The sequence below is a fragment of the Vanessa tameamea genome, chromosome 20 (assembly GCF_037043105.1).
Source record: "Vanessa tameamea isolate UH-Manoa-2023 chromosome 20, ilVanTame1 primary haplotype, whole genome shotgun sequence".
Classification (NCBI taxonomy): Eukaryota; Metazoa; Arthropoda; class Insecta; order Lepidoptera; family Nymphalidae; genus Vanessa; species Vanessa tameamea.
Genome location: NC_087328.1, coordinates 6,794,727 through 6,820,837, shown reverse-complemented (window position 1 = coordinate 6,820,837; position 26,111 = coordinate 6,794,727). Strand labels below are relative to the sequence as shown.

The 26,111-nt window shown below is 28.8% G+C and overlaps 4 protein-coding genes and 1 non-coding gene across 6 annotated transcripts in view; 3 read left to right on the top strand and 2 right to left on the bottom strand.

The window, feature by feature from the left end:
* LOC113401567 (klarsicht protein) overlaps nt 1–7,840 on the bottom strand; it is a 227,197-nt gene extending 219,357 nt beyond the window's left edge. The window contains exon 1 of the mRNA XM_026641527.2: nt 7,619–7,840. The gene's annotated coding sequence lies outside the window, so the exon portion shown is untranslated. The remainder of the gene's footprint in view (nt 1–7,618) is intronic.
* A 668-nt stretch (nt 7,841–8,508) lies between these two features.
* On the bottom strand, nt 8,509–10,725 carry LOC113401687 (large ribosomal subunit protein bL19m). The gene is made up of 6 exons (XM_026641699.2): nt 10,456–10,725; nt 9,997–10,230; nt 9,664–9,806; nt 9,291–9,470; nt 8,822–8,976; nt 8,509–8,681 (listed from the first exon to the last, which is right to left on the bottom strand). Exons 1-6 carry the CDS (start codon nt 10,520–10,522, stop codon nt 8,549–8,551), a joined length of 912 nt encoding a protein of 303 aa, XP_026497484.1. The 5' UTR covers nt 10,523–10,725; the 3' UTR covers nt 8,509–8,548.
* Nucleotides 10,726–10,969: 244 nt separating this feature from the next.
* LOC113401691 (short coiled-coil protein B) lies at nt 10,970–12,434 on the top strand. The gene is made up of 2 exons (XM_026641705.2): nt 10,970–11,330; nt 11,571–12,434. Exons 1-2 carry the CDS (start codon nt 11,069–11,071, stop codon nt 11,711–11,713), a joined length of 405 nt encoding a protein of 134 aa, XP_026497490.1. The 5' UTR covers nt 10,970–11,068; the 3' UTR covers nt 11,714–12,434.
* A 1,187-nt stretch (nt 12,435–13,621) lies between these two features.
* On the top strand, nt 13,622–26,085 carry LOC113401688 (uncharacterized). 2 transcript variants are annotated; one of them, XM_026641700.2, is made up of 4 exons: nt 13,622–14,077; nt 14,540–14,666; nt 14,873–15,048; nt 24,486–26,085. In XM_026641700.2, the coding sequence occupies exons 1-4, from the start codon at nt 13,712–13,714 to the stop codon at nt 24,585–24,587; spliced, it is 771 nt and encodes a 256-aa protein (XP_026497485.1). In that variant the 5' UTR covers nt 13,622–13,711; the 3' UTR covers nt 24,588–26,085. The 2 variants fall into 2 exon arrangements, with proteins under 2 accessions (XP_026497485.1, XP_064074069.1); XM_064217999.1 differs by lacking the exon at nt 24,486–26,085 and adding an exon at nt 17,895–17,989.
* Nucleotides 25,228–25,299, top strand: Trnaq-uug (transfer RNA glutamine (anticodon UUG)). Its single transcript has one exon. It is a non-coding gene; the product is annotated as a tRNA-Gln (tRNA).
* Nucleotides 26,086–26,111: the final 26 nt, after the last annotated feature.

Sequence of the window (26,111 nt, the reverse complement as noted above, 5' to 3'; positions counted from 1 at the left end):
GTTTCTTAACCGGAAACATGCAAACAGTCATGATGGAAATAATGAACAAAAAGCGCATGGTAATTTTAAAAATCATATTTTTTATTTAAATTATTTCTCAACTTTTACAAATACAACAGAAGAGCATACACGATCTCATTAAAGATATTATACGTATACTTATAAGTTTCTAGTTCACTGATTCAGTATTTTGACGGTGTTTCTAAATTGGACAAATATTGAATTTCATCTTCGGTTTCGTCATGGGAAGTATCAATTGATTCGCACGTCACCTTGACTAATTGGAAAATTGAGAAATCTCTGCATTCGTAAAAGTAGTTGTGAAGGGATTTTGAATAATAAGAAAACTCCAACTTAATAGTATATACAAACCAGCCACGTTCATTACCCACTAAACTTTTATTGTGAACAGTTTTATGGATGTATTTGTACAAATATTGTAACATTTTTTTAATTTTTTTTAATGTGTCAAAACTTATATATTGTTTATAAATTTAAATTAAACATAAAAGGGTTTCCTATTTGCTTGTCTCAGTCAGTCTTAAGCCAAATCTTAGATAAAATTATTTAAAATATAATTTATATTTTAATATGTAATAATATTTCTTTAATACGGATCTCAAATAAAAGATATACAAGACAACACCAATGACATATTAATGTAGAACATCGACTTAAATTAAGTAAGAGCATATTGTACAATAAGACTAAATTGATTATAAATGAATCAAAGATATTTGATTACATTTTCAATATATTATGAATATATTAGGTATAATTATTCATTAACTCTATATATGTCAATAATAATTATTTTTTTACATTAAACGATAATCTTAAAAATACCATATAAGTGAACATCAGATCAGCATTCGTGATTCTTATGATTTGCATAGAAATAGCCTGCAGCGCCTTTAAAGGAGTTCTCTAGAAAGCCGGAAAAACGAGAGATATGTCAGATTGCGATGACATCGAAACGAAACATTGCGAACAAAATGTTTGAAAAACACCGACATTGCGACTAACAACAAGATATTTATATAGTTTATAAAACAATATTTTCCACACTTGTCAGATCTGAGCCGTTAATATTTTATATTGTGCTAATTAATTTATTTCCAAATGGGAACAAAAATGTACTAGTTCTAATAATACTAATAGTCATAATTCAAATACAGAAGATTTTTAACAAAACTTATTTTATTTTTTTTAAATAAAAGTGAAAATGCTAAAACAAAAAGACCGTATTTTTATTCGCAGTGGGACGTCTCAATATAAATATAGCGTAAGTACAGTTGAATAATAGCGCTCAAAACACCTTTAGGGAATGAGTTACCCCTCTGTAAAAATCGAACCCTAATGTCACGAAATATTTATAACGCATAGACATGCGATGACAAGCGACCCGCAACGCGCATGAATTTGGTAAATAAGCTTTTATACGTCACACAAGCTTAATGATATTAAAACTACGAAAATGGTTTCGTATTCTAATTAAAAACTCTAATTTATAGTGTTTTTTATAATCTTATTCACGACTTTCAGAAAAGTAATATGATAAATAAAAGCAAGAATTGAACAGCAGGTTACTCATGTTCAATCAATTTGCTAGTGTAAAGCAAGAGAAAATTGCAATATATTTAATTTTGATATATCTACAAAGCAAGATAGATTTCAGTTCGATTCAATTCAAACAATAGTAAACAAACAAGCCGGTTGCGAGTAAATACCATCATCAATAATACAAATATACAAACAAACAATTTGTACACGCTCAGCATATTCCCGTGCCCTTGGATAAAGTTCAATCTCAAATAGTGGGATGTTCTTGTATAGAATTATTGCGAGATTTTCATTGCGTTAAGTGTTACTAAAGGGCGTTGTACAGTTTAATCATACTTGTATCTTGTAGTAAATTAATTTTACACGACATTGAAAATTTTCTTACATTTATATTATATACGTATTAACTGTTTTATGTAATATACTTAATATGACGTGACTTTAAAGAAAAACATTAAGGAAATTTTGCATTATGCAAAAAAATAATATATTGTCCAGGCCGATTTCGACCACGGCGGCTAAACTCAAAGGAGACTAAAAAACTACTCAGAACATATTATTATAGTGCACAAGTGTGCGCGCAAACACAGGTGCAGTCTCCTTAGGGAATAGAGACTGCACAAAGCGGTCCATTTACACCAATGAAAAGCAAATATAAATCAATTATATTGCAACTTAATCACTATTGTTGGTATGTCTTTGCGCAAACCCGTCAGGGTTAGTTATATATATTCACTCAATCATTATATATTCTACCGTCAAGCAGCAATACTTAGTACCCTTCTGTTCATCTTTGAAGAGTGAGTGAGCCAGTGTAACTACAGGCATAAGGGATATAACATCGCAAATCTCAAGGTTGATGGCGCTAAGGTGGCGGCAAAGAATGGTTATAAAAAAAATTACCACTTACCATCAGGTGGCCTATTTGGCAGTCCGGCATAAAAAAAAAATCATCAACGTTTCATCACAGAAGCAACACTATCTCTTTCATATAGCGAGAATAGATTAACATCGATCAATAGGAAGTAGTAAGTATAAAGACATCACAGGCAATGAAGACGAAGCGAAGTCTGAGACCCCACACGACATTGCGTGCAGCAATTACAGCAATAGCCCTTCACAGCTAACATGAGTCAACGTTTTATTGATTGAACAGAGATGAACCTTTTGTTTAACACGCATTCTTTATCATAATTACTTGCTTATTTCTTTGTTTTGGTTGCAACAGCGATGACTATTAATTTTACGTTCGATACATCTATGGTCGATCAAACTTATACAGCGTTCTTACTTTATTTTACCTAGTATATTGCTTATTATTACACTCGGCGTATAACTAGCAATTAACGGCGGGACCGTTACTTCTAGCAGTAATGAGAAACCGTTGGTGCTGATTTTATATCTCTACGTAACGAAATGATAGGAACGGATACTTATCCTTCGAGAAACGCTATCATGGCGTGGAAAATTTAATACAACATAAAATATTTATACTTTCTGCTCGCTGCTTCACCTCCGTATTAGGAAAGGGTTTACAGGTTTTAAGGATGAAAAGTAACCTATATTCTATTCCAGACTAACTATCTCAGTGCTGTGACTGAGAAACAAACATCCATCCATCCAAACTTTTGCATTTATAATATTTTTAAGATAACAAAAACCTAATATGGAATGAATTGTATTTAATTAATCAAAATAAAATAAATATTGCCGCGATTTTTTTGAGCAATAGAGATTTTTACGAGCTATTTCCTTAAGCTTCAAAAAGTTTTTTTTTTTTTTTAATAAATAAAAAATACAAACAGTCAAACAGGAAGTCACTATTAGTTTAGGCTGTTGATCTGATTCAAAATACTTTCATTAATATGTTTCCATACTTTCGTGCTTTCTGCATCTTTGAGCAATATTCATAAAAAACAGTGTATCAAATAATATTTTCGTATATTTTAACCTGGTCATCTTTCACGTACGGCACTTTCTTTTCTATTATAACTATAACCATCTAACTATGTTTACTGTTTGCAAAGTTATCTAAATGATAATAGAGATAAAAAATGTGGTTCAAGATAATAAAATTTAGGCAATGTTTGAATAACAGCCATAGAAAGAAGTCGTAGAACTTTTTTACAATCTTTTACGTAACTTAACTGGTAGTATAATCTTAAATAAGTATAAAGTATACAGTCAAATTTCCAATTTAATATTTAACAATTTCCACCTTACTGATTATCATTTCGGAATCTTCTATTATAATAAATTTGATTCGTTTTATTAGTCAAAATATATATTTTTTTTTATGTATTATTAAATACCTTAATTCAATTTAAGGTGTGACTGTAGTTTATTTGTGGTAGGGTTTTGTGCAAGTAAGCACGTTTGGATAGGTACCTCCCACTCATCAGATATTCTACCGTCAAACAGCAATACTTAGTATTTTTGCACTCCGGGTTAGTGGATTAGTGTAACAAGGTTGGTGGCGCATTAGTGATGAGCGCAGTAGAAATGGTTAATATTTTCTTGCAGCGCCAGTATTTTTGGCCAAATGTCCGTCCATCTACATACACTAAAAAAAAATGTATAATTAGTCATTGTCCAATTTATTTATAGTAATTAGTGTAATGATACCAGACATACAAATACTAAAACTTTCAATACACAATTTCTTTGATTTATAGCTAAATAAAATATATTACAACATGATGATGCGTTCAAGTTGATGAAATAGTAACGCGTCCAAAGTTTGTCTATAAATAATTCACTTTAAGAAACGTCTTCACTCTTATTTTTAGATCAATCGATTCCAGAATTAACAGAGGATTCAGAAGTGACTTTATAGACAAGCTTCTATATTTTACACTCAAGTTGTAAGTTTCGTAACCCATAAGAAGTATGCCAAATATAAAACTAGCGCTATATCACAAGATAATAGAAACTGTAATAACGTATATAGTAACGACTTTTATAGTTTAATCGTATCTGGATTTTCGTGCTTATTGTTACTTACGCATAACTAATAAAACTATTGAAAAAAATTGAACTGTAATCACAGATACTTTGATCGTAAGGACAGACCGCGATTTCAAATATAGAAAATCAACGTTTTATTGATTCTAAATTATCTAATTACACGTGAAAAACCCTGCACATAATCTGAGAAATTTGACACGTTAACATATGAAGGATATGAGATTAAACTCCATATTATTATCATTTCCAAGAAACGAAACATATGATAATGACAGTTTTGTGTGTTAACTATAACAGGTTGTCACTTGAGTATTTATAGTGTATCGCTATCTTAATTTTTGTATAAAATGTGAATATAAAACAAAAAATAGCAGCAATTTCAAAATTAATGTAATACGCACTCCCTTGTCGAAGAGTGTTTTAATATTGTTATATGTATGTGTTATATCTCTCGGTTAATGAACGAACAGTAATATTATTTCTCGTCAACTTAAACTAAGGCCAACGAAACTCTATATTTTACTAACATCACTCAATCTTGCGCTTGTTTTATTGTCATCCGGTTTCGAAAGCTAGATAAAGCACGCGCTGATAGGTTGAGCACATACGATAAACATTTTACGACGGTATATTCATTTTGATTTTTTTCTTCAGTTCGTTTCAAAATAAATAATAAGATTTATAGTTTTATTTTAAATTAATACATCATGTATAAATTATATTTGCAATGCATTTCGCTAGTAGGTGGATTAATTTAATTTGGGTAAAACGTTTTTTTTCTAACTCTTATCGTGAATATCATATAAATAATTTAAATTAATCGTAAACTTTGATGTTAATGCTTAAACAAGAACATAACAGTACAGAAACTAATAAACCGTAAATATCCCACAGCTGGACAAGGACTTCACTAGATAAAGCTAAAAGGATAAGGATAGTTTGAAACTAGTCAATCAATTTATATTGCGTACCACTTATCAAAAACTTGTTCCAAGACAAGTGTTCGTATCAATGACACTTTGTAAGGCAACATTTATAATACATTTAATTACGACTTAATTATGTATTGAAATAGAATTGTTGGTAGTTATGCAAATAAGTTTAAAGGCATGGAAGTGTAGTTCCACAAGGGAATTGACACAACGTAGGAAATTGTAGGTTGTTGGGGGCTATGGGGATTATCGGGCAATGACCTCCTACACACGTGTTTCTATTTTAGTTTACAAAAAACATAAGTAAGTTAAAAATCACAAACTAAAAACCAAAACATACGGATACGGATTACAGATAGCATTTCAAACATAATTATGTGAATGAAAGTGGTGTTTATGTATTTAGTCTTAAGTTAGGTCTAATTTCAGTCAAAGTCGAAAAAAAAATATATATATATTTTATAATGTGAGACTAGATCTAAGAGTGGTAGTTTCAAATTTATAGCATAGTCTATGCCAATATTTTAATGCAAAGTAAACTCTATTTGTCTATTACTGTTTCATGGTCAAACCACTGAAGAGTACAATATATAAATACTAGTTGTGGCCTGCTGGTGCTTCACTCGTGTTTTAGGGGTATGCCCTCAGGGCAAATGGCTGGAAACCTGATGGTTTTATGCCTAAAGAACCATGTCCATCCTTGAGCTTCAAGCTTGCTTCATAGCAAATTTTATTAAATTTGGTTCAGTGGTTAAAGTTAAAGTGAATATAGATGTTGGCTGTCACCTGTCATTAACCTCATTATTATTATTTTTTCTAGTTATTTGTTTACTTTTTACATACAGGAATACTATAGCACAAGTCAAAGGTTATTCTAGTTTAGGGTTTCTGGTGTAATTTTAACAACCACTGTACTGTTTTTTTTATTGTTAGAATACAATAATAATTACTAACAGTATTTAATACTGTTAGTAATAAAAATAACCATGTTAATTTAAAATCTTACAATAATAATGTTTACAATTCAACATATACTACTGTCATACAACTTGAATCAAACTTGATCTTTGTAATAATAAAATTTAATTTTTGAGAAATAATTCTCAAATAACCTATATAACTAAGAACCTAACATAACACTAACTCAGACCAGAAATATATGAATAAATTTACTTAAATAGCATAGTGTGAAATACAAAATTATACAGACCTCACAGAAACATTTTGTCTTTGAGTTAACTCGCTAATCCATTGTAAAAAAAATTAAAAGAAATATTATAAATTGCAATTTGAAAAGAATAAATTAAGTACAGAAGTTTTCTATAAATATGAGGTACATTTTTATAAAAAAATTGCAGTCCATGAAATAATAAATAAATTTACAAATGTAAAACACGCATGTGTACTAAACAATCACACATTTCATTAATTATTTCTATGAATAATGTTTCCTAAAATAAATCTTGCTATTGAATTACTTCTGACAACAATATGTTTAAATATTCAAAAATCTACTCATTCAAAGTCAATCTAAAAATTAACAAGTCAGTGGTTCCATAATGATCACTATTCTGTAATTATGTTAGACAACAACAACATGTAACTGTTGTTTTATGATACAGATTACATCAAATGAAGCCTTCAAAATTATAATGTTAAAAATAAAAAAAAACTCTTAATATACAATAGTTAATAATTGTATATCATTGATATTATTGTATATAAAAGCACAGAAAATATCAATTACTCTAACCTAATATTTTGATTATTGCTTTTAAATAAATATAATAATATTCTATAAAATCAACAATCCAGCAACTTTATTTAATAATAAATTGAATGTTGATTGCAGTTTTGATAGTAGAGACTATATATTCATCAATTGAAAATTTAGACATTGAACAAACAAAGAGGGCAGACAGAAACATAATCATAGTAAATACTCAATTGTATACACGCAAATCAATAAATCAAGGTTGGACAAAATGCACTTGCAATTTGTTACATGCAACCCATTTATTTTATCAATTGCTTTTGAGTAAACTTTATATGACATAAAGAATGAAAAGGAACGGTATCACTTCCACAGCAGAGCTATATATAACTTTAGTTTAAGCTTTATATTTATTCAGAATTGCAATAAAACAAGTACTTACCCGGCGACAGGTGTAGTGCAATGCAATACGAATATCAACACGAAAACTTATACAGGAAACTTTAAACATTAGGAACTTAATATACACACTATTAGATAAGTTTCTACGAGTAGAGTAACTTAAAATGCACTATATTATGTTAACATTTATTTAAATAATAAGAAATCAAATTATTTCGTGAACCGCCCGTACCGTACGCATAGATTGCACTTTTACGATCACTTTATAGCCAACGATATCATTTCTGAATAAGTATGTAAAGAAGGAAATAGTTATTTATATTATGTAAGAGTGATTATTTTAGTAAAAAATAATTACTGAGATACAAAACAATAAATTGTTTTTAATTTTATATAGGAAGTTCATACAAAATATTGATCACGATAAGTCGTCAGTCGTGTCGTATAAGTAGCATAAAGAACAGTTTTGTGTCTGTTGTACATTTTACTTTATAATCTGTTCTAACATATGTTGTAAAAGTTAAATTCTGCTGCCATCTATCGACAACACTCTGCTTGTTGTTAGAGTCTGAAAGTTTTTGTTGATTATATATGTTGAGTAATGAGTAATGGATGAGATCTATTTTTTTAGAGCAGTGACATATTTTTATTTTTTATGGTTAATGCTTATTTAACAAAATCGTATACAAATATTTTGTTATTTATATACATATTACTAGTTGTCGACCGCGACTTCGCTAAGGTAATCGCATAGAAAAGTAGCCTATATCTTTCCTTAGACTACAAGTTTGTTTCATACTGAATTTCATTGAATTCGGTTAAGCGGTTTGGCCGAGAAAGAGGAACAGACAATCCGACAGACAGTATCATAGGTAAACTTAACAGTAATAAAATTATCATTCTTGGCTAAATAAAACAAAATGCAGTATTACTATGTATGGACTAATTTATTAAATTTATATGAAATAAGCTAAGCAAGTTGGGTTTTGGGTGTGGCGAATGTACGTTTTCTCGACATCTTTTTACGAGAGACTCTCATTTGTTGTAACTGGTTGTAGACTTCATTCCAAATCTCTGACTGATCTTCAGCTGGAATTGTTTTCCTAGAAAAGAAAAATCACATTTTTATTATTAGCCACTACCACACTACTATTTTCAAAATGTGATAACCATGAAAAATATTTAAAATTAAGTATAATTTTCACAGTGAAAGTTTTTTAAGATTCACTTAAGTTAATAATACCTGTACTGTTTCATCAAATCATATTTTTCCCAAGGTGTCTTCCTCAGTTCTCTTCGAACTCTGTCTTTTTCTTTCAAGTGTTCTTCAATATTTGAGACTCCTTTTAATTCTTGTCTTTCCCAACGCTCGAGCCAAGGCCTTGGTTTTAATTTCACCTTCATGAAAATTAATCAATCTTTAACTAAATATACTGTATTGTTGAAATCTTTGTATGAATATACCTGCCTAAACATCAAGTATTAACATTTTTCAGAAGGTATTTGTGCTCAACCATATTGTGCCATTGGTGTCCACAAAATGTATAGTTTAACATTTATTCACATAATTTAATTGATAAGTATAACAACTCTTTTATCATAGACTGAATTAACAATATCAAATTTTTGTTTAACAATTTGTATAATTAGCATGTTATTTGTATAGTAAAAAAAAAAAATTAATTATGTACTTAATAATGTTAGTTATTCACCTGGACAGGATTAAGAGGCACAGGTGTACCTTCAGGAAGAATCTCTGGATCCATATCTAATGGAAATGTGCAGTACTCAGGCAATGCATCTCTCAAATAATACAATTTATCATCAAGCCTCTTCTCCAATCGAAGTACTTGTATCAATTGAATTGTTGGATCATACAATTCATATCTAACCTAAAATATTCATTAAAGATTAAAAACAATACAGGACAACCAGTTTAAATAAATATAATGCAATAAAAAAGACATGAATTGAATCTAAATTGAAAAGATTTAATTAAATTCTTATTTCTTTTAATCATAATATATTTAATAATTTGAAAATAAAAAATTGAATATCCATCATATTGTTATATTTCAACTTTACCTCAACTCCTTGATGATCAATAACATTTCTCAATATAAATTCAGCTCTGAGACCACTGCCTTTACGATCAATGCATATACCCACAAAGCGATTTGTTTTTCCCTGAGCATGTGGGTCGGATATTGTCACAGCTACAATAGAACCTGGAATCAAAAATATTTATGAAAGTTGCCAAAGATTACAGTATAATATTAAACAAATTTAATCTATTTGTACCAAAAAGCAGATTTTTAATATTATTTTCAAAGTTTTATATAACTAATTTAGATTGAAACAATACATTATTAATTTTCACAGCAGGCAGGTAATCTGTGAATATAAGAACACACTAACCAACATAAAATTCTGGTATATCAATCTGACTTCTTCTCTTCAACATATCTGCTCGTTCCATCTTTTCACGGAGGCTGTTCCTCCATTTCGGATTTGGGTCTGGGAGAAATTCAGGATAAACATGCCTGTACTCAAGTAGAGGATTATGAGCTCGGGGCTTATGTCCTGGCACTTTTTCTTTTACTTCTTCACCAATATCTACCTTTTCTGGCACTGATGATAAAGCTCGACAATCTGTAATTTAAGCAAAATCGCTATAAACATTTATTGATATTATTATATTGAAATCATTCAAATTATAATTTGAAAACAAATATAAATAATTTATTTTTCATAGTTAAAATCTTTTCTGAACTAACTGAATAACTGTTGCGTTTTTATCCAATGCTAAAGGTATCATAAAAATAAATAATTATTACACAATTCGAAATTATTGTTTGAATTAAAAATGGTTCTAACCTCTTCTGGCGATCCATTTCGCCGCACATAGTATATCTATAGTTGACTTTCGTATAACTATTGACATTTTACTTAGTATAATGTTAATTGTAACGATATTTTTAAATAAAATTAACTCTGAGCACGTTACAATTAAATAAAATGAATGCTTAAATATTAAATAAACATTTTTGGTTCAAGATGGATTTGACATTTCAATATGATTTGAAGTTTGAATGGAAATTATAAAAACAGAGTAGAATTTAGATAGATTAAAAAAAAATAAAAAAAAGCGAATCTTAAATAAAACAGGTGAAAGATAAAAATATATAAAGTAGATATATGAAATATTATGATTATAATTGCCTATATTTTTGTATAAATGCTATCTAATTTAATATTTGTGATCAAATTATTTGATATATTTGTTATATTTGAGTTATTATTTTTAAGTAAGGTTACGTTATATTTACACTTTATTTTTTAAATAAAATATAGAGTGAACTTAAAAAAAGGAATGACATCTGTCAAAGATACAAGTAGGTTCTTGTGTTGTCAAAGTAATAATCCAAACATTTTATCGATTATTACTGTGACCTTAATTTATGCTCGTTGTAGCCTGTAACAACCAGAAATGTCTTCGTTAATGCAAAAGTGTAATGATGACAATATCCCTTTAGCTGATGATGACCCACAAGTAATAATTTCAGATGATGTCGATAATAATCGCTTGGATCACGGTAGGTCTATGGACTCTCTACCTAGCTCCTACACCGGATCTTCGAGCCCTGGATTAAATGGCCCTGGTAGTTTTGAGCCAGACTCTGGAATCGATGAACAAGAAGAAAAAGCACGGCTGATATCGCAAGTCTTAGAACTTCAAAATACATTGGATGGTAATTTTTAGATTTATTTTTAACATCGTCACGGTCGTTAAACATTAACAATAAAACAAAACTTTTGTGTTTTGCCTTTTTATATTTGTATTCCTGTCTTACTAAATAGTTCTCAAAATTAGGTCTTTTCATTATTCGCAAATGTCCTTGCAAACCGTGTTTGGTTAATAGTATATTTTCATAAAAATATGTTAAGTATTATGTAGTGAAGTTAATAAAATAATTTTACACTGTTTACAGATTTGTCACAAAGAGTTGATTCAGTGAAAGAAGAAAATTTGAAATTACGTTCGGAAAACCAGGTTTTAGGCCAATACATAGAAAATTTAATGTCTGCATCATCAGTATTTCAGTCTACTACACCAAATGTGCATAAAAAGTAAATTATTAATCTGGCACTAATTATTTGCCTTGGTATATAGAAAGACTGAGAAGGAAAATGCTTACAGAATTAAACCTTTATAATAATTGGGATAAATAATTATTCATTTGATATTTTAATAATATTTTTATTTTATTTAAAGTAAACTTATAAAAAAAAGAAAATTGAAAAGAAAAAATACAACAAAAAAAGAAATGAGCTACCAGTGAATTTTACCTGTAAGATAACATTTTCCTTTTTCATCTCGGCTAATGTTATTCACCTAGTTGTAAATGTGGCACTTACCAGCTTGACAATGCTGCCAATATTAAAAAGCTACAGTGTGTGTGGTGCTGAAAAAGGCTTTGTTTTTAAAAGCAGTGCTATTATAAATTGAAAATTTGTATAAAATAGGGTAATTGTTTAAGTAACACTATATTTATATTAACTTTGTAATTATATTTTTATTTTCTTCTAGAACATTTTTGTGACTATGCTTTAGTGTAAAATACCTTTATCGATGCATTAAAATCCTATAGTTAAATTAGATAGATATATTTATAGCTTAAAAATGTTTAAGACCAATTAACATTCTTCTATATTACAATAATACACTTTAATATACATTCCACTCACAAATTGTTTTAATATAAAAGCTCTCTTAATAAAATGAAATCTCAAAAATCATGTATAATTCTACTATTGTTTAATCTAATAGCTTTTAAATATATTTATTAACAATATTGTGGATTATTTTATTTCTCTCATTTTAGTGTACAGGATACAATACATATCCATTCCTCTTTCGGTGTTTTTTATGTACAAAAAATATTAATTCAGAGTCAAATTTCTCTATATATGAACTCAATTCCGGCAACTATTTTCAATGAACATTTTTTTGCTTTGATAACAATTTAGTTGTCAAACCAATAAAAACTTTTAATCTTATATAACAAAATACGTACCTATTATTACATATACTATTTTTTTACTTTAATTTGTTCACTACTAGAAATAATATTAAAAAAAGACACATCAAATCTGTGCATTTCATTATTTTCTTATGCTGTACACATATTTAAAGAGAGACTACATTTTTAGACGTTTAGAATTTTAGACGTAAGTAAAAACCACTGGCAAACTAAAATTTATAGACTACAAATTCGTAATTTTTTTATTGTGTGTATTTTTACCTTAAGAGGCACGAATAAAAATATAAAAGTAGTAGTGTAATTAATCAATGTGTATCATGCGTATGAAAATTTGAAACAAACCATATTAATCTCCGACTATGACTGTAAAAAATGACGCAGACATTACCCAACAAAAAAGTGAAAAATCAAGCGAATATGTAGTCATGAATTAATGACAGAGCTTAAAAACGTGCATTAGGTGACACGGGTAAAAAACAGTCATGCAACAGACAGACGGTAGTAGCGTGAAACGTACGTGACCTCTGCGTGACGTAACTTTGAATAGGGTTGTCCTATTTTTATATTACCCTTAATGTTTTAAACAGTAAATTCCTTAAAGAAAATGAATTATTAACTTTTATTAGTATTTCTTCAAAAATAAAGTTGACATATAAAATTTTATGCAAATAATATCACTCAATTATGAAAATTGTTTCATCTATTATTACAACTTATGACAATATTATATTATAATGATACGTATAATAATAGAAAAAAAAAAGTATTTTTTGCTAATTTTATTTTTCTTACATTTAAATGAAACGCTGATATATATGTTTTGAACAACAAATTGGAATTTTCTTCATCTCTTTATTTCGAATAACAATCTTCTGGGCAATTTTAATATATGATATGGAAACATTTATTTGCTATCTCTTTTACGCTTACCATGAATCAATAGAAGAAACTGCTCATTCCCTACATCTTCCGTCGCAACTCGCAACTTGCGACTCGCAGAGCCACACTACTCACACTTTAAAAAAAGTTAGTCTACTGTTGACATCACTGTGGAGTATACATATTTCTATAATTCAAGGTTAAACAAAATGCCGAAAAAACTAAAAGTGGTTGTTAGATCTCTGTATTCTCATGAGATTCGTAAAGATGTGAGTTTGGAAAATTTAAAGTCACTCAAACTGGAAGATGCTTGGCCATTTATTAGAGATGAAATCGAGATCGAAATTGGTAGCAGCCAGCTCGTTTGTATTCCGCATATTACCGAAGCCGATCTGTATAATGTCACGTCTCTGTTTGTACCAAACGAAAAAGAAATAAACGGTAAAAAGTTCACGCCACTCGGACAATTAAAGAAGAATATAAATAGGGAGAAATCATCTCCCGAATACGTAGAACTGCTGGATCAAGGAGACTTTCACGAAACCGACTTCAAGTTTCCACATGAAAGCGTTAAGGTATTGTTTAAAATTGGATTATATTAACTGTAAATTAGTATTGCTTAAGTATTGTCAATTGTAAGGTCAAAGGGTCAAGAAAGGATTACACCATGACATTATTTACTTATATGTTTTGCGGCTACTTTACGCAGTAAAGTATATGTATATGTAGAGCATGCAATGTCTATAGAGTCAGTCTATTTTCGCTTAACCTTAAACTATATTTCTATGCAAATAAGAATCTGTTGCATACAAATAATTTAATTATTCATTGCTGCGATGAGAATAAATGAAAACCATTTAAAATAATAATACTAAGCCTTTCTGTCCAGTAAATTGGTTTCTGTCGCTTATAAATTGAGTGAAAAGGGGAAAACCATTTAGGATTTATATTTTGGAGATAGGCCTTTAAGTAATTCTTGATTAGCATTAAAAATAATACTTCTTTAAAAATATAGCAAGTCTACTTATTAATTGCAGATAACATTACAAGATGAATCAATAAAAAATAAAGTAAGAGTCATTATGGTAAATTTCTCACAAGATATAATTCCCAAAGGCAAGGATTTTGTTAACAATATTTATTTGGACGTGGAAAACAACAAAGGTAACACAAATTAGATATGTTATTTTTTAATTTTTATTCTAAGGTATATAATTATTCATGCATACTTAATCTGATGTTTATATTACATTTTTAAAGTTTTGTTTATATACAAAAAGTTCAATATGATTATTATTATGTATAAAGATTCTTGTAGTAAGTATATTAATTATACTTATGTCTATCATAATGAAGTGTTTAACTTTCAGCTTTAAAAGGCAAAAAATCAGTTTACATGATAACCAAAGTTTTAATGGCAAAGACCATAGAGTTCAGGGTTACTAGAGGGACTTCGTCTAGAATTTTCCACCTGGGCAATGCTTCGCCTCTTGTCTTTGGCCTAGAAGAATTTTTGATTGGAGATGATGGAAAGTTAATTGCTAAGGTAAGCATATTTTTAATCTAATAAAAGTAATAACATTGTTTTTTAATCTATTTAGAAATTTAAACAAAAGTTACAATAATATGTATAGGAGTTAATTAGGAAATACATTATTGTCCTTATGAAGTAAAAAGTCCTGAATGTAGAGTTTGAGTAAGATTTTCTGTACCTATTTTTATATACATATTAATAGTTTTTCTTAAGTGTTTTATAATCATAATATAAACATAAGTAGGTAATTTAATAACAAAGTAGTAGCCTCGTAAAACATCAAATTCAAGGCTGAAGTCTATTATAACTGCTGATAGTGTAGAGAAGGATTTAATAATATACTCAAGAAAGTAAAATTTTCAAACTTTCCGATCACTGAAATTATTACCAGGGAAAAATGGTGTTACGAAATTTACGAAATAAACAAATACTACTTAAATACAAAATAAATATAAAAAAGATATGAATTGATTATGTTGACCAAAAAAAAAACTTCTTAATTATATGTACTAAACTATTTTAAACATTAAAAGCAACATCTAAAAGTAAATCTGTGATTTAAACTTTATGAGAAATCTAATATTAATAATGTAATATATTCTGTCATTGACATACATATATTGTGCGTAGTATGTATATATCGATTTATTCTATTAATGATTCTAGGTTAAGTCATTAAAAACTTCAATTTTAAATGCAATTTAATCATATAATAGACTAGCTGTACCCGCGTCTTCGCCGACTTGATTTCGGTTTGTGAATATATGTATTCAAACATTAACATTGATATCTTATTATTCCTGAAATAAAATATCCTATGATAGTTTCGTAATTTTGAAAAAAATCTTGAATTTAGGTATTTTTATAAAAAAAGTAATGTTATTAAGTTTTTTTAATTCATACTAAATTTCATCAAATTCGGTTCAGTAGTTTGGTCGTCATAGCAGACAGATAGAGTTACTTTAGCATTTATAATACTGGTATAGATTAGTAAAGTATTTCATTAAAATTAATATTGTGTCATTGATATTGAATTAAAAACTTGAAAAGTAGTTATTTTAATACAACAATAACGTAACGTGATGAGGTTTTCATATTAGCTTAGCTAAGTTTCCTTTGTTTTGTCATCATTTGACACACGACAAAGAATTATTTATTTTTAAATGTCTTTTGTTAAGGTATACTTCCTGAATTGTAAAATATCTATATAAAATAGAAGTATGTTTTTACACTACTAACATTTCCTGGAGCACATTCATCTTAATATATGTCATACTGTTTGTCCTTGAATCCTTTTTAATACCTACTATGATTATAGATCTAAATAGGTAACAATAAACAAAAACTTCGCAAGTTGCCGCGAACATCATTTAGCATAAATATGATATTTAGTCTAGTTCTATTTTTGTAAAAACATTCCATTACAATTATGAATTTATATAATTGTCGTGTACCCCATCGGATATATATCATATCTCATTGGAGTACATTGTAACATTGGTCTTTTATTCTTATTACATAAACACTAGTCCCCAATTTTACCTACTTAAGTGATCTACCCGAATCATTTCGGCTCGCTAATATTACATTTATATATTGTTCTTGTTATAATTCTGCATATGTAAATATTTTTTAATTTTATGATTTATTAAGTTGCTAAAGCGTTGCGTATTAGACATATAAGTGAATAAGGACCTAGTTAGACGATAGACAATATTGACATTGTTGGTTTTGCACACATCATATAGAATGGTAGAAACATTATTCTAAATACTATATTTAATGATGACGATTATAGCCTGGGTCTATTATAATCATCCTACTTAGAAGACTGACTATAGTTACTTATTCTGTGAAATAACTTCTCGGGGGACTAAAAAAAACTATCGCCATATTTAGTATTCACGCAAATTTTATTGAAAACTATACCCTAAAAAATTGCCCCTTACTTAAAAATCGGCAAGGAAATAGTTTATTTCAATTTATAAAAAAGATTTCCTCTAATTTAGCCGAATGAATTATTTAGAAATCGTTCACGCATACCGCATTCAACAAAATTACGTTCGTACTGTTCGTGAAATCTATTTAAAAACATTTATACGATTTATAATTCGGCCGCTTTGTCCGTAGGTTAGATGGGTTTTAGTGCCAACATATGTATTAGGACATAAGATATCTAAGAACATTATGCCCTTTTCTGTATCACTTAAAACGTGTATGCAAAATTGAAATACTGAGAAGTTAAGATGTGAAAGCGAAACCAATACACTTTAGCGTTTATACATTACTTAATGTACTTCTAATACAGTATATAAATTAATCGTAAAATACGAGCCAGCGTAGGAAATACCTTGCACCTTGCGAGCAGAATACCACAAACATATACTATATTTCTATTTGTGTTATAAATTTAACAGTGTAATGTTTAGTATAAACTACAGTAACACTGTAACACAGTGTTACTGTAGTTTTTATTAAACAAAAATACAAAGATAAAAATAATGACTAATTATAGTTATTATATTATTATATAAGTGGACTTGGTTGATTCCGGACAAGACCGCCATTCTCAATAAAGTCTGGCCGCCTGGGCAGAAGATATTTTAGATATATTTTATCACACATATAAACTATTGTTCTATCTTATTTTAAAATTCGATGGAATGGCCTACGACGCGGCCACTGGAGAATTCAGGTGCAGGATCAAAGGCTTTTCGTCTTTTCTCAGGCGCGGAACAGTATATAATTCATATTTTTAATAACTTGCCTAAAACCATTCATCTTTACCCCCTTTGCGATTTGATAGGACTTTGCGATTCAATCTTGTTTCATATTGTATTTCATTAAAATTGTTTTAGAGGTTTACCCGTGAAAGCGCAACAAACAGACGGACGGACTTACTTTCGCATTTATAATATTAGTAAGTATAAGTATAGGATTAATTTCTATAAAAACAAAACTAAAAAGTCGATAAAGTATTTATTTATTGTAAAATAATTGTTATATACAAATCGAAAGGCGGATACAAGATCCTCGCATCTTCTCTTTAAAAATAAATAAATGAACTTCGATGGTTTTTTTTTTGTTTTATATCTTATTTTTATGCTTTACTTTGATAATACTCTGTATCAACACTATGTGATAAAAACGCAATAATCGTCACGTAGATCATTATTTATTTCGAAGTGGTACTTATTGTGTAGTCGATGTAAATCTGCGTAGTGGAAATTATTTATTTCCCAACGATAAAAATGAGGCAAAGTTTATTGCTTGTTTATTGTATTTAAATCTAGATAATTTTAAATAAGTAGTGATTAGAATTATCTGTGATATACACTGTTATGAATTGGGGTGTATGACAAAAAAGAATACCGTTATCCAAGGTCCTATCGCGAACAAAGAGCTGGTACTTCTCGTATCGTAAAAAAATTGTAATAAATAATAAGTATTACATCGTAAGCACAATGATCCAGGAAGTATTACGTTTGAATTTATCTATTCGTTAATATAATTATTCACTTTATATTATAGGAAGTATGCTCATCATTTCGTATGTTTGGCACGTAGTTGCAATCACCTACTTTATAAAGTCACGTTATCAGTGAGAAATTATTTTGAAAATTGAATATTTAGTATACGGAACTGATACTTAGCAGTTGCCTACTATATTTTATTAGTAATCTCTACAACTCTAAGATACTACTTCTTACCCTATTATTGCTAAATATTTATAATATATTAATAAAGGTTATTTTAGAAGTTAGGTAAAAAGTATATGTCTAATAGTATACAGATATCTTAAAATAGCTGTCTGATATCTAGTTGTTTCTACCTTGTGATTCAACGAAGATAAGATTGAATTGTAGATAACGCGTTTTGAAGTCATCCGTGCTCCGTTAGTCGAGTAAAGACGATTTTATATAAAAAAAAGTAGAGTGTTATTAATTAGTCCAGTCTAGGATACGGATTATAATTAATAACCTATGTAATGGTATATAGTGGTATAATAATCTTCTTCCAAGGTCTCATTGAATTTCGTGAACGCGAGTTAACATCACCTGTCAGTTTTATTTTAAATTTATTGTTTTTTGGACATTTCGAACTATAAATTTTAAGGTTGAAGATCATAAAATTCTCTACAGTATCGTCTTGATAATAATTTATACGACAGTTTTAAAATTTTTAAATTGTAGGATATTTTAATATGGCTTATCTCGGATCACCCAGTTTATATTGTTTGTCAACGGCTTCCTGTTCTAGTCACTACGATTAATTTTCCAATTAATTATTATATTCTTCTTTGACTGTTAATTATTTTCACTTTTTTTATTAGACCATTTATATATGATAATCGTTGATGTTATTGTCGTTTGCACGGACCAGAAGGTAATGTTGATGATTAAGAATCAAATTTAGTTTCAATATCAACGATACTATTAGATATGACTAAGTATAATATGTCAATACTTACATTTGCTTATACAAAATGTATTTTACCGTTTGTAATCCTCAAATAACTCGGATGTTATTACCTTGGCTATTTAGCAGTTGGCAAGTTTGAAGCGTATGTATAATTAATTGACCTGGGTTTGCTTGTTTCTTGTATATTAATTCATTGGTATTAAAACAACGCCAGAAGCAAAAATAATATATTTTACAAACATCATTTGTGACAAGTAAATTTAAACAGTCTTATTCTAAAAAGTAATCGTTTTTCCTGTAGTAGATTTTAATTTATGCGCTGCGAAATTATATGTAAGCGGTTTCATTTGTTTCCAATTTCGTTTTCGGTCGTGAAGGACAAGTCGTAAACCTTGTGCCAATTTTTATTTTATGCAGAAACCCGCATTTATGCAGGAACTTTCTCCTGAAGACTGACATGTTTAATATAAGAACTCTTATTTGTACAAAGACGCTACATTTCTCTAAATATTTTTTCAAATAATATCAAATTATTAAGAAGCTTGTTAGTTATAACAGTTGTTTCTATGTTGAATGCAGTACGTACAGCAGATGTCAATTTTGTGTAACGATATTTTACAATTCTATGTCGTCACTGTACAACTGTTTTTAGATATTTTACATAATCTGTAGTCTTCGTTAATGTTGCTTCATGTATGTTAATTATACGAATTATGTCAATTCACTTATAATCAGTAATTAAACATTGTCAACATTGTCCATTGGTTTGTATCGAAGCCAAATTTAATTCATTGGACGACATTTATATTTGATGATTTCGACGTTAACTGAACTGTAATTTTGAATTGAGACGAACCGTGTATTAATTAGTTACTAGAACTACTCATTATGGCTCATTTGCTTAAATGGGTTAAGGAGTAAAGACTACAGAAATGCCAAGACAGTAAGGTGGCTAAATGGGAGGATATAGATAGAGACCATAGAGTCTCGGACAATTAAAAAAAAAAACAATAGGTAGTTACTTTATGGACTTACATTAAACTTATCAAAGACAAATGACGAAATTTGACATCTACGATGTTTATAACAATGTACTTTTTTATAACGTTAATGCAAATGTAAAGAATTTAAAATGGACCGATGATGAATGGAAGCCAAAAAGGTTAGGCATTCCTGCTTGAGTTAATATCGTAGTCATACAAAATACGTGACACTTTCATTATCCTCTCAGTAAAAAGTCATTACTCATCTTATATACACACGGTTTACTGAGCAATTTACACATCTACTTATGCAGCATGAGGAAGGACAAAATAATCCGTGGAAAAGCTATAACAAAGTTACGTCGTCTAGACTTTGGTTAAGAAGAGTAAATGTAAATATTTTTTAAAATAATATTATTAACAACTGAATTCAGTACTTGTTCAACCCGAGATAATATTTTCGAGGCCGTAGTCGGTAAACTAGTTATTACTTATTTAAGAGTTACGTAATTTTGTACAATCAGAATATACGCGAAAATGCCATCGACATCAGAAATCATTTTGGCTAGTATAGTTTTACCAATTTACTCTTTATCAATATTTATAAAAAAATTACTTTATCCTATTTTTTTAAATAATAATATATTTTGTAGTAAAGTTATCTACCAAGATTATATGTAGGTAAATTGGTACGCTTAACTTATTTACGATTTAAATTATTTCTTTGAAAATTGTAAGTTATTGCATTCGTTTTATAGTATTAGTAATTTAATTTTGATTTGATAGCCTTTACAAAACCAGTTTTTTTTTTCTATTAAAAATAACCTAGAGCTGGTGATGATTGCACGCTCGAGCTTCGATAGACTCGTAAAGTTATTCATGCTGTCTGATCTTCCACTCGTTTTATCGAATTGTCGTCCTTTGAATTATAAGAGGGTGGGGAAATACATAATAAGACTTGTGTTTACGCACACTCGAATCCACTTTAAAAATAAATATAATACAGAAGATATAATCATATCTTCTGTACAGCAAATAACTATAGCCAAACATCCCACCGATTACGCCCTGAACCGAGGTGCAATCAGGATGGACGTCACTTGAACTGTAAGAAGGTTCAAATTTCAAGGCGGAGGCTAGTACTCGCCCTTACGCCTGGTGAAATTTGAAATGACAGTAAAGCCAACAGCGTTTACACAAACTAAAACCAAAAAGTCTCTTTAGTCCTTGAGATTCGCCGTGACCGAAGTTTGCGTCAGGAGGATCTTTTTATTGCAAATAGACAATGCGTTATCCATCTCAAACAAGTGACACATAAACGACGTTTATGAATGATGGCTCAAATTGGCGTATTAACAGTATAATAATTGTTATATGTTCCTTCAACAGTGTTTTAGCGAGCTGTTTTCACATGTTTATCTAAGAAATATAAATAAAATAGGTACTGTTGTCAATAAAGAATAGACCTATCATTGACCAAATGTTTAATCTGAATTTTATTAATCTTGGTTTTCGATCAAATGATCTATTAGCTTTATATGAACACCTTCCTGTTTATAATGGCGCTGATTCTTCGTAATCATCATTCTATCGTGACCTTTAATCCGCAGTAAAACCGCTCACGGTTGCCTTTACAGCTCAAGGAGCTTTATTTAACGCAAATACATACATATTCGTCTTATTATTAGATACAATGATTACAACTCCATTGTTTACTTGTACAATTATACGGCAGCTAATAATCATCAATCAATGGTATAAAAATTGAATAAAATAATAATACTTACACGTTTTTTAAATAATTATAAACTACCTATATAATATATTTTTTAAATGTAATCAATAGTTATATATAAACATATGTTAACATTTTACATTACATACTTACATTTAGCCCAATAATTAAGTAAAAAATAATTGTATTTATAATTGCAAGCGTGATTAAAATATAGCGCACCGCCCGCTTACTTGATTTTGTACTTCGCTTTGTGAAGCTTTTTCTATTTGTGAAGTTTAGTTCAGTGGTTTATAAAACATTTTAATTGATTCGTTGAAAGGTAAATGAATGACCCAAGGGATGTGACGTCATATGGAAAGAATGTTATGATTCGTTTCTGACTTCCCCGTTTTAGAGAAAATTACATTGAAATTTATATTGATTGGATTTATAAATAAAAATTTACATAAATGGTATCAGCATTTATAGGCAATTTTTGGAAGAAAAAACTGTTATGTCTCTAATATACTTACTTTATATTTACTTACTACAAAAAAATGATCATCTTTTTTAGAAACATTCAAAAATTATAAATACAAGTTTGATTGTTTTTGTGTGTCAAAATAAATATATATTGCTAATGACAAATAATAATATAATCAATTTATGTAATTAAATTAAACTTACTTTTATCACTTTTTAATACTTATCCGATTCTTTGAGTTCACAAAAAAGTCTTTATTCGGACACCTTCTTGCTTTCATTATAATATATAACATATATACATGTATTTATGTATTACAATGAATTAGTGTAAACGTAGCGAGATGAAATACGTATCAGTTTGTAAATATAAATTCATTAGCGCTTAAATTCAGAAAGCTTCATCAAAATCGCTCTGCTAATAAAATTGTTCCGTCTATTGGAGATCGATTCTACAAAACGTCATGTAAAAAACAATACAAAAGAATAAAACAAAGAATAGTAACTAATTCAAATTAAGAACAACTTATTTTGATATATAACGTATACTAACGATAACTATAACTAGACTTTATTCCCATACAATTTCCACCGAAGCGCAACTAGATCGTTATCCTAGTAGAATCGGAAAATGGCTTAACCTCAACGATTACGTTTAAAACTGGTCCCTTGTGTGTTCCAGTAGTCGAACAAAAATAGAAAATGTTGTGCTACTTTATAAGTAAATCATTGTTAATACTGCGAAGTACTTATTCACAGTGTAAATATGAGGTTTTATTACCTATTGATTTAATACTTTATCTGTAAACGTACAGTCAGAATCATTATCATTTCTTATCATGATACGAAAGACACACCTTTCCCTTTTTATTTGTTATTAGTGCGCAATACTTAACATTTAAATAAAATAAAATTTATTTGTCTATGTTCTCGAATTATCCATAATGTGCATTTATTTAATTTTGTAGAGAAGAGAGACCTATCAATTTAAATATTTTTAAATATTCTGTCTGGAACTCATTCGACTAGTGTCTAGAATTACCATATTAAAAAGGAAACGTATTTATAAACACTATATCAGGTTTTTGTAGTACGGTTACATAAATAGTTCGTTTGTAAGTTATAAATAACACTTCACTAAAACAAGTTCAGTTATTAAACAACTAACAGTGTTTTTGACATTAATAGCAGACTTCAAAAAAATAATACATAGCTTCGATGTTTGTCCTTCATGCAAGTACGAATGTATACTAGCTATAAGCTATACATAGCTAAGTTGTTATGTCCCTTATGCCTGTAGTGGCACTGACTCATTCACTTTTCAAACCGGAACACAACAATACTTTACCAGTAGAGTGGTACCTACCCAAGTACGCTTGATATGTCATCTTCATAATATTGTGAGTGAATAGAGGGCGAATCGGAGAGTTAATTTAATAAAAAATGAAGATATTTATTCAGTCAAGTTATAAAAAAAACGAGTTATATTTCCGTAATACTCGTATGTATGGTTTCAAGTGTTTTTATTGTAAAGCGGATTGTATTGTTTTGTAAGGGAATACATTCAAGTGAATGTTTACTTTAATCTCAGTAAAATCGTTTTACTTCTAACAGTTTTACTTTAATATTTATGTATTTTCTTTACTACAATTATATGCTACAACGAAGATTCGGACTTTAATACGTATTTATACATTGGTAGAGCAGAAATAATGCTTGTCATATAATTTTCTCAACACACTTGACATTGCAATATTTGACAGACAAATAAATTAATTCAAAATATATCTTGTTACTTTTTATTATTTTTCCAGTGTTTAATCAAAGCGTTTTAATGATTTCAGGAGGCCGTGACAATTAAATCGAAGTTTTTACACTGGCAAAAGTTGGACCCTTCTGATCACCTCTACATCCCTGACAATGAAGAAACCGCCTGTGCACAGTAAAAAAAAATACATGGGAAAGGCCCGTACACGAAGAAGAGTCGATTAAACTTGCTTGAGAGAAATAAAATGGCTTAATAATACTGCTTGCTCTCGATAAAACTACAGTGTAGACTGTAGGTAGGATAAATACAAATTGAATGCTAATTATTCATCACAATTACGATTTATTAAACGTTTATCAATTAATGACAAATTTTGATAGATAACTAATAATTAGTCAACTAAAAAGTATTTATTACTCATACATACTATAGTTTAAATGCGTATACAACGAATAAATTACTAGTTAAATAATGCGCATAATATAAATATACGCCGCATTTTGATCCTCAAAAACATATTAATTAAAATTTATAGAACGTTTGAAATTTCCTAAATATATTTTTATATAAAAACTCTCAAGTTTATAACAAAAAATATACATATATAATAACATATATTATTATACATAATTCAGCGTGCTAATGCTCCGTGTTAAAAGATTTAAGTAATTTAAAAACATTCTCAAATTCTACTGAGAAAATATTTTCTAAATGACGAAAATTTCCGATGTAGTTTATTTATTCAACTGTTATTAACTTACTTTCAAAATCAAAAGATTATACAAAAAGTATTCGGAAATTTGGAATCAACTAATATCGGTTCCATGGTGTAATGGTTAGCACTCTGGACTTTGAATCCAGCGATCCGAGTTCAAATCTCGGTGGAACCTGATATTTTTTGCTTTGTTTTTTTTTTTTAACTTAAGAGCATTTATTACCAAACATTTCTGCATTGTATTGTTTACTTAATAAATAATTTAAGTTGTTTTATGATAGATATTTGAAATGTTAATAAGTAAAAGGTAACTGACCCGCCTAGTAATGTAAAAATCGCACTTTTGATCGAAGCCCAGTGGGGTTTTATTAGTGAAATGAAAAAAGTCGTAATAGTTACCTTGAAAAAGGGCTTCATTATTATATAATTATAAATAGATAAGATTGTCTGGCGTCTCTGTTATGTATGGGTCTTTAACGCAGGTAAATAACCGAGTATTTATCAGATAGTCACACTTCACAGTCACACTTAAATCATTGATTTAAAGTAGACCTAGGTTTTAGAATAACTATGTTAAGTAGTGCATAGTCATGACAAGATTGGCTTTAGATTTTAATATAGGCTTATATTTTAAAATTTATTCGTAGCATTAAGAGAAAGAGCGAACTCTCAGTATTTAATTAATTGGCGAAAATGATCAAGCAATAAGAAAGAAAGAATTGGTGACATTTAAAAATGTGTTGACATTCCAAAATTATGCATTCGTCAAAATGTAAGGCTTAACTGTGATTTTGGTTTTGTTTACCAGTATTTTATTCATAATTTATTTTATTATGACCCTAATAAGCAATTTAAATGTGATTACTTTGAAGTACTTAATTTTTATTATATTGTCGCGTGTTTACTTATTTGTGTGATAAATCATGTTCAAGTTATATCAAATAAAATGAGTGTTTTAAAATAGTCTTTTATTATAGAAGTAATGCT